General features: G+C 41.4%; 1 protein-coding gene across 1 annotated transcript in view; it reads left to right on the top strand.

Annotated features, from left to right (window-relative positions):
• LOC118600246 (retinal guanylyl cyclase 2-like) overlaps positions 1-10,180 on the top strand; it is a gene marked incomplete at its 3' end in the record, with an annotated part of 32,169 nt that overhangs the window by 9,035 nt on the left and 12,954 nt on the right. The window contains 4 exon segments of the mRNA XM_036217395.1: positions 1,356-1,511; positions 2,179-2,321; positions 2,495-2,650; positions 3,213-3,362. Coding sequence (XP_036073288.1) covers positions 1,356-1,511; positions 2,179-2,321; positions 2,495-2,650; positions 3,213-3,362 — 605 coding nt within the window.

Here is a 10,180-nt window from a genome sequence, read left to right as displayed (position 1 = left end):
ACGGCGATGAACGACAACAAGTATTTTTTTATTTCATTCACTAAAAGGGAGCGTGTGGGTGACGTCACAGCTCTGTCTGGAGCGCGTGTGCAGTGCAGCTCGACACAGAAGAGGGAGGAGTCTGTTCAGCGGTTAAAAGAAAAAACATTCTAACAAATAAGCATCTGGACCTTTTTTCTGTCTGAAAACACCACAGCATAAATTCAAGTTTCTGTCACGGCGCTCGCGCTCATGAGACTTCAGGCTCCAAGCTGCAAAAGTGCGTCTGCAGATGAGGCGATGAGGAAAGGAGGAGGAGCTGCTGGGCGATTCTGTATGACCCGCAGTTTATAAAGCGCTTTGACGCTCCAGGAGTTTTCGGTGCGCCGGCTGTGCAGCGCTCAGATCAGACACTTCATACCGAGAAGCGCATTTATTTAGAAAAAAGTGTTTCCGCTTTGCGAAAAATGTCTATTTCCTCTTGTAAGCGCAATTTCTTTTTTCGAAAAATGCCAGTTTTTTCGAAACTGTGGTGTTTCCATTTGGATAATTTATTATCCAAATTCCAATTTGCGAAATTTCAGAGTTAATGGAAATGCGACTATTGATTATCTCGTTAAGGAGAAAACGATTTAAAAAAAGAAAAATAGTGGGACAGGCCGTTTTTGGCTTCAGAAATAATTAACATAGTGTGGCGACCCGGGGGTTAGCCCCGCCTTCAGCTCCTAAGACTCATGGGAAGTGGGAAATCTTGGGTGTGTTACATTGCTCACCATAAGTGAGGGAGCTGTCAGCAGAAGTGACGTTGATACTGTTTGGCTGTTCATGTGTGTTTAAAATAAATGGGCATTGATGACAGAAGTGAAAATACACAGTTAGCCTCTTTGTCTTCTTCTGCCTCAGGCTGTTCAGGGACGTCTCTCCTCCCCAGCCGGTGTAAGAGCAGTAAAAGAGTAGCTCGCCTTATAGGTCCCTGCTGGGTCCCTGCTACAATTGACATGCCAGTTGACTCATTACAATATAGCTGTAAAATATTTTTATTTTCAATTCTTTATGAAGGCAGGTGTGATTTAAAAAACTCGCATCCAAATAAAATTTTCGAGCAGCTCACAGGTGAGTTGTGTTATTTTTAGAAGAGGCATGCGGGCGACTTGTTGGTGACCCCTGGCATAGAGAGTACACTGAAGTAACACTGAACTGAAAGTCTGATTACATGTTTCAAGTCCTGATATCATTTTTAATGTTTCTCATGATGTAAAAGGTGAAGCTGTGAATCTGCACTTTAATGATCATTTTTCTGTTCTTCTCATTAAAGACTCTCACGGACGTGGAACATCTCAACATCATGCTGAACCTTTTCTGTCTTCTGATTCTAGCCCCCACTGACCTCTGGGAGAGCACTGCTCAGGAGGTGGCCTCCTCCCTTCGTGCTATGGGACTGCCGATTGGTCCTGTGGTTTCCATGGAGACCAACAGCAAGGAGGGGGCCAAGGAAGCACTGTATCAGATCAAGATGGCTGATAAAGTCAACGGTAAGAGTTCAATCTGGAACAACGCCTGATGTTAGTAAATGATCAACCAGAGAAACAGACACTCCAGTTTAAGAAACCGACGAAATGAATGTTTGAATGTAAACATGGAGCCAGAACGTCAAGAACCTCTGGAGCAAAAGAGTCCACAGAAACTGAATGTAAACATGAAGCCACAGAAACACGATGAGGTCACCAGACTGTGCATTGGATTTAGATCTTTAGATCAGGGGGGTGGAGTCATAATCAAGTGTGAGAGATCCTTTTGTCAGTAAGAAAACAAATCCCATCCTCATCCATATGTCTTCCAAGCCTAACCCTTTCTGAGGTCACTGGGTTGCTGGAACCTATCCTAGCTACTGTTGGGTGGAGGACCCCAGAACAATCCATCTGTTCCAGAACCCCCAACCGTTCACACTCAAGTTTACATCTAGAGACAGTTCAAAGCCATCAGTGAAACTTTTAGTGATGCTGTTGGACTGATAAAGTTATAGAACTCTGAGAAGATCCAATCCTGAACCAGGAGAACGTGGAGGCTCCACACAGAGAACCAGCTGGGATTTGAAGGGTTAGACCTCAGTGTTAACCACTGCATCACCATGAAGCTCCATTGAAAAACACGTTTGCTTTATCATCTGTAGATTTATTTATTGTGCCCCTCCCCCTCCAGTGGTCATCATGTGCATGAGCTCCGTCCTGATTGGTGGAGAGCATCAGAGGGAGCTCCTCCTGACCGCTCTGGAGATGGGGATGATCTCTGATGGTTATGTCTTCATTCCCTACGACGCTCTGCTCTACGCTATGCCCTATCAGGTGACTGATTACTTTTTTCTGAATCCTTTGATCAATATAGCGAATGATTGAATAACATGTCAATGCAGCTTTCTTAATGACCTGAAAAGTTTCAGAGCTGATCAAAGACATCAACAATGATCATCACAGAAAAGACGGACTTCTGATTCATCTGCTCCTCTGTGTTGGACCAGGACATGACCTTCCACCAGCTGACCAACAGCACGCAGCTGCGCCACGCCTACAGCGCCGTCCTGACCGTGACCATGGAGTCGGATCAGAACTTCTACCAAGCCTTTCGTGAGGCTCAGATGAGGAGAGAAATCCGCTCCGCCATCGCTGCCACAGAGGTAAACGTACGGATGTTGAGGTGTGTTCAGAGGGCTGATGGGAACGTAGTCGTGGTACACCCTTAGTGACGGGTACATGTCTCTCAGTGAACGGTCATCAGGACAGCAAAGCCTCTGCTGAGTTACTGAGATCAGGAATGTGTGGAGGACAGACAGAACCATGCTAGCTTTAGCACTTTTAACACGTGTAGCATATCTAGTGGTCCAGTTCTATAGAATAGAGATCAAACAGAAAAAAGTGAAACACCAGATCAGTTAACTAAAGCTCTATCAGTTGTTACATTAAAATCTTTGGTTTTTATCTAATCAAACTTTTGGTTGATGGATTCCTCGACTCAGAAATGTAACTTGATACAAACTGATATTTTTAAATGTAATAAATGACAGAGCGCTTGTTAATTTTACAATGTTTCACTTTTCCAGTTTTTCACATTGCCTCATGTGGAGATGTTCACCTCGATCGTCTCTAATCTGACTCCATCTTCTCTACGCTCCTCCTGTGACCGTCGGTCCATGAACTCATTTCAAAACATTTTCTGTGTTTGTCCTGCTGCATCCTCAGGTGTCTCCAGTGTTCGGGACCATCTACAACATGGTTTACTTTGTGGCTAAGGCCGTGGAAGAGCGCCGTGTGGCGGGCGGCGGTCACTGGGTGACGGGCAGTCAGCTTTTACAGTCAGATGGAGGTTTTGATTTCCAAGGTTTCAACCAGGTAAACTGATGCAGTTCATTCAAACGAAGGACGAGCTCACACAGAGTTTAGAGTTGTGACAGTTTTTATTTGCATCAAGATTCATCTGTTTTTAAATTGTGTCTGACTCTTAACGTTATTTTAATGGAAAAACAAGTTTATAATTTTGAAACCAATGCATCAAATATAACTGATCACAGAAATATCTATTTAAAAGTTGCGTATTGTTGCTGTAATGTTTAGAAGTTTCTTGAACCTCTGAGCTCAGAAAATAGATTTAACTAGAAAAGTCGCATTACCTGCGATAATGCTAGTGTGAATGCATTATCGCATTAATGCGGTTGTTGTAAATTGCGTAAATTGCTTAAATTTGCAGTAATTGCTTAAAGAGTATAACATGCATTAAGTGTATAAAGTGTATAAAGTGTGTAAATTGCATTAATTAGCATAAATTGCGTAAAAAACGTAAACTGTACGAATACCAAAAGTTCGTGCATTAATGTCCTGAATGAGCTGAACGTTTTGATACCAATATTGTAAAAGTTTTAAGGTGCAGTAAAAAGTTTTAAATTTTCCCATTGACTTAACATGGGCTGAAAATTTGCATAAATTGTGTAATATCACGAAAACTGTAAAATTTGTGAAAACCAAAAATACAAGCAGTAATGTCCTTAACTTGCTGAACGTTTTGATACCAAGATTGTGTAAATCGCATAAAGTGTGCTTGAGTTTTTACGTGTCAAAAAACGTACGGAAGAAAACGTAAATAAAGAATCTCAATAGTGTGAATGCATTGAATGCATTCACACAATGAGTGAATGAAGATGATGACTTTGTAGCCTGCAGACTTTCTTCACCTGCAATGATCCCATGTAGTTTATATTTCACATGTAGAGATCACTTTTTAATATTTACCATCAATATGATGTAGACAGAGAAACAGAAACAGATGTGATGGAAAATGAAGTTTCAGAAGTCACAGCTTTCATGTGATGCAGGGATCTGCAGTGAGAGACGCACTAGAGAAATGTTTAGAGGCTGAAACACTCAACCTGCTCCTTATACTGGGTCTGGAGAGGTGTGATGGTATATAGTCCATGAAGTAAATCACCTTAAAGTGCAGAGCTAAGCTAACATGCGCAGCATTCCTTCAGCTGTAAATGTAACTAGAGTCACAAAAAGTGCACAAAATCACAACATTAAAGAGGTAGCACAAAGCAGAAAATATGATGATTATCAGTCTGCACATGTGCAAAACGTGTAGGTAGGAAGGATTTATAGAACTCATTCTTTAGCGTAAACACTTTATTTAATGACTTTAAAGGACATTTTATGTTATGCTGCATAACAATAGTTTAGAGGGGAGTGGCTATAACTTATAGATTAGTGAATTCTTCATATCCTTTTTCTATTGGGTCATTAACCAATCATGTTTATACTCCAGCTGACCTCAGTAGTAAATAGGAAAAAGGATGGCGGCTCACTAAAGTAAACCTAAAGTATAACAAGAGAAAATGTCATTTTTGTCTTGTGTTGTTTAGGAATACTTTAGCTTCAGCCTTTCTGTTTGGGACAGGAAGTCTTTTATTTTGAAAGAAAGTCATCTGGGCTTCTTTCAAATGTGAAAAATGAGTTTATCTTAATAGTTATGTATTTATTTTTGCACAAACATACACATAATTCTCCTTTGTTGTATAAAAACGACGATGTAATGTTGTAATGAGTTTGCGGCTCCTTTTAGGTTTTGATTGGTACCCAACAGGTCCAAAAGGCTCTTTGACTGATACAGAACTCCTACGGTGGATGATGGAAACTGTAGCTGCCATTGCAGTTACATTCGGAAAACTTGGGTTGCAGGAAGTGCCTTGACGCGTGCTTCGGAAAATAGAGTCGCTGTTCTTCCTTTTGATGCGATTTATTTTCTTGCACGTTCTTAAAAATAACAAGGTACAAAAATAAAACAATAAATCTATATTTCAAAGCAAAAAAGAAGAGAAAAAATGTTTACTAAAGCTTAAATGTAACTCTATAACACGTATAACACGGTCTAAGATTAATGTGCTGCTGTGCTTCCCAAGTTCTAAGTCCAACTAAAGTCCAATAAAGTCACAGCAGCTCCCAAAATGCATCTTAACCAATCAGAGGCCAGAACGGCCACATGACCAAGGTATGACAGGCGCATGCATGCATGAACTATAATGAATAACCAAATTTCAGCCAAATGGCTCCAACATAACCTGCCCCTAATTGCATAGTACTTTAACTATCAATTACCAAATGAAAATAAGGAGGAGCCATTTACACATTTAAAATAGAAAAATACAAACTTAGTAACTAATGTGATGTTCAAATTATTCAATAAACAGTCATTTTTTATGATGCTTCCTCCAACAGACAAATCTTGCTTATTAGTCTCTCCAGTTCGCTGGTTTTTGTCTTCACACGAACACTTCGGACTTCTCCTTTCAGATCCAGCATAACTTTAGTTATTCTTCCAAGCAGCCATGAACCTCGTGGGGCTGCTGAGTCCACAACGAGAACAATATCCCCGGTCTTGAAGTTCCTTCTTGTGACGTTCCACTTTTGTCTTTGTTGCAAAAGGGGTAGGTACTCGTGTGTCCATCTGCTCCAAAATAGATCAGCCATAAACTGAATCTGCCTCCAACGGCGACGAGCGTAGTTATCATCCTTTGAAAAGACACCTGGAGGAATGTTTGGTTGGGTCTTCATGAGTAACAGGTGATTAGGGGTCAAAGCCTCCAAATCCTTGGGATCATCTGAGAGTGATGTTAAAGGTCGGTCGTTGATGATACTTTCCACTTCACACAAAAGTGTCAGCAATCCTTCATCATCCAGTGTTTGCTGCCGTAGCAGTGCGCTCATCACTTTTCTGACTGTGCGTATTTGACGTTCCCACACTCCTCCGTGATGGGATGCGGCTGGTGTGTTGAATATCCATGTAATTCCTTTTTGCATCATGTTGCTGTGAATCTTGGAATGGTCCAGTTCTTGCAGTGACCTCCTCAGCTGTCTTTCTGCTCCAGTGAAATGTGTCCCATTGTCTGAACGAAGGATTGATACTTGACCTCTTCTACTGATAAAGAGTCTGATGGCATTAATACATGAGCTGGTGTCAAGAGAGTGTGCGACCTCCAGGTGCACTGCCCTGCTTGTCATGCATGTGAAAAGTACACCATATCGTTTCACCCTGCTCCGACCTCTGCTGACTTCAAATGGACCAAAATAGTCCACTCCGGTGTTTGTGAAAGGTGGTTTGTCAGGCAACAACCGATCTTCTGGCAAATTTGCCATTTTTTGCTGACCAGGCTTAGCATGCTGCTTCTTGCATGTGATGCATTTGGATATCACTTGTTGGATTGCTGAACATGCTCTTGGAATCCAATATCTTTGTCTTAACTTTGAAAGAATATAGTTCCTCCCTGAATGTCCTGTTTCTTCGTGAATGTCACTGAGAATGAGTTTGGCGATCCAACTGTCCTTGTGTAAAATTGCAGGATGCTTTGCTTCTAATGGCATGGCTGATCGATTTAATCGGCCTCCAACTCTTAGCACTTCACCATCCCAATATGGGTCCAACTTAAAGATGTGACTGCACCTTTTGACATGTCCTTTCTCCTCTTGCAGAACCTTGATTTCTTCTGCATATTTTTGTTGTTGGTAAAAGCGAATTAATGATAATTCGGCTCTGACAATGTCCTCTTTTGAAAGTTCAGGGATTTTAAAGCTTTGTTTGTATTTCAGCATTTCTCTTTGAACTTCGATAATATCCAGATGCCAATCTTGTTGTAGTTCTTTCCTTTTCTTGCTCAGTTTTAGCAGAATGTCTTTGAGACGAAGAAGCCAAGCTGTTGCTCTTTTCAGTCTGTACCAGCTTGAAAAGTGACTTGCAAACTGGTTTACCACATCCAGTCTTTCTTCTGTGTTTATCAGAGACACTTTAGCAGATGCCTTTATCTCAGCATCTTGTTCTGATAAGTCGTCATATTGATCTGGTCGCCTTGGCCATTCCTCTTCTGATTTTAGCAGGAATTCTGGTCCCTGTATCCAGTTTTTGCTTTGCAGCAAACCTTCAGCACTGGATCCTCTTGAAGCTTGATCTGCAGGGTTGTCTGCTGTATTTACATAGTTCCACTGAGAGGAGTTTGTTGCTTCTTTGATAAATGAGACCCTGTTGGCTACAAATGTCTTGTAGCGTGCAGCTTCATTGTCAATGTATTTAAGCACTGTGATGCTGTCGGTCCAGAACACAGATTCGGTCAGTTGCAGCTGCAACTCCTGCCGAAGCATTTTGTCCATTTTAACAGCTATCACGGCTGCTGTCAGCTCCATTCGGGGTATTGTCACTTCTTTGAGTGGTGCCACTCTTGCCTTTCCAATTAGGAAGGAGAGGACTTTCTCATCATTATCGTTGGTCAGCAAGATGTAAGACACTGTGCCATATCCGTTGTTACTGGCATCAGAAAAGTGGTGCAGTTGTGCCAACTTGATGTCTCCAAACTTTGCTGGCTTAATGCACCTTCTTATGCTGAAAGATGTCAACTTTTTCAGATCATTCAACCACTTTGACCAACTCTTTTGGTGATTTTCTGAGATGTTGTCGTCCCATGCCTTCTTCTCCTTACACAACTCTCTAAAAAGAAGCTTTGCAGTCAGAATGAAGGGTGCAAGGAATCCAAGAGGGTCATATGCCGAACTTACAACTGCTAAAATTCCTCTTCTGGTGTATGGTTTGTCCTGAGCATCGATTTTTATTTTGAAAGTGTCCAACTCTGTGTCCCACTCTACGCCCAGTGCTCTCTCAGTGGGCAGTTGGTCCTTGTTTAAGTTCAGGTCTTTTACTTCTGACGCTCTGTCCTCTTCAGGGATTGACAGTAACAACATTCTTGAGTTGCTTGTCACCTGTGGTGGAATATTTGTTGATCCGATGAAATGAAGAAATGTCAAACGTTTTCATGAAAGTTTATTAAACAGAGCAGAGAAAAGTACACGTCGACGAGCATGGCTGAGAGGTCTGCAGAGCTCTGATCTGTGATGAAGGACGCTCACATTTTATACAGTCATACAATCAGCTGTTAATCAGGAGCTTAAGATGGAAATGGAAATGCCATATCTAATATGAACAAGATGTTCTAATGAAATCAAAATGTTTACACATCGTGGTCAGGGTGTTCTGACAATAAGAAAACAAGACTCAGAGGATGAGACATAAGCAAATGTATAATTTCCATGACACGCCATCCCCTTGTTCCTAACAGGAACAACACAAATGCGGAAATTATGACTATCAAAACACTGAACCAAACAGACCAAAACCAAGGACAAAAATTTAGACAAAACACTGGGACCTCATATAACATCAGAACCATGACCCCAAAAAGGTTTAAAACAATCCATCATTAATGAGGCTCAGAAAAAGTCACAAAAAAATCAAACCTCAACTAATCATATCAAATCAATTCAAAATTAAACAACTCAAACAAATCCAGTAAACTAAATCAAAATCAATTAAAATCGATAAACCACAATTAAACTATAAACATAAAAATCAGACAAACCAATTCAATCAAAGTAATTAACCCTAAGAAATGATACAAAACAAACCACTATAAGTAGATCCAACAACTAACCAGGCACATCAATGAGGCTTAATAAACCAATAAAATCAACCAAACTAGCAAAATCTAATCATTCAACACAAAACGAATCAAACTAATGAAACCTAATCATCCTATTAAAAAAAAATAACAAACTACAAAATCTAATTACCCAATGGATGAAGAAGTTAACACGACCGTCTGACCATCATCAGAATCATCAAAGGAGTAATCCAGTGCAAAATCAGACGACGCTGGTCGGACCCCTGCAGGCAGGGAGCCGTAAAGAGTTGGAGAACACGCCTACTAAAAGCAATGTCAAAAAGTCCAATCAGCAGGGAACTAAAAAACAGAGTGCAGCAACTTCCACAGAGGACGACAACAGAGGAAAACACACCTAAGGACATAAGCACGGAAACAACCAGGACCTGATATTTTCCAAAAATGTACTCCCAAAAACCCCATACCGACGTATTAACACCTGAATGTTCTGTCAATTTACTACTGAGTGTGCGCAGACCATCAACAGCTCTGGTTAACTGCTATTAGAATTAAATGTGCAGCACTGATCTTCAAAAATAGAACACACACCAGGAGGAGTCGAGGGAACCAATCGCGATGCGACCTGCAGAACTATCAGCAAGACAAGAAAACGTACCTCTAGCAACATTAACATCAAAGAGGGAAGGGGACCTCGTCCCAGAAAGTAACAGGAATGGAACTTCCTAGTACGAACATCTAGAGCCAGGGGAGGTTTGAGACAACTGATGGGACATGCAGAAGTAATTCAGGGCGGGCGTTTGAGGAACAACCCTCAAAAGCGGTCAGGGACCTAAGCAAACGACACAACCAGCGTCCGCTGAACTTGAAACCTGTTCTGCCAAGAGAAGCCAGTTATCAGTGGAACCTGAAATACCTGACATCACCTCAAAGCAATCATCACCACTGGCTCCCTATTACAAACAATAACTGCATGCTGTGAAGGAAAATGAGGACCAACAGTCAAAACACCAAATGAAGCAGGTACATCAAACACAGTGGTAATACTGCTACAGATGAAGAAATAAGTGAAGGGGTCTTATGTGGCGCTGGGCCTGTAAACGAACAGAGTCAGGTGCAAACAGGAAGCAATTCTAGGGGGTCGAGTGGGGAGGGGTAAGGTGGAGGTGTCGAACGAGAGCATTGGTGGGACTGCAATGTTAGGGCGCGAGACCAGTCACAAGC

The sequence above is a fragment of the Oryzias melastigma genome, linkage group LG20 (assembly GCF_002922805.2).
Source record: "Oryzias melastigma strain HK-1 linkage group LG20, ASM292280v2, whole genome shotgun sequence".
NCBI lineage: Eukaryota > Metazoa > Chordata > Actinopteri > Beloniformes > Adrianichthyidae > Oryzias > Oryzias melastigma.
This window is presented reverse-complemented; position numbering and strand designations above follow the sequence as displayed.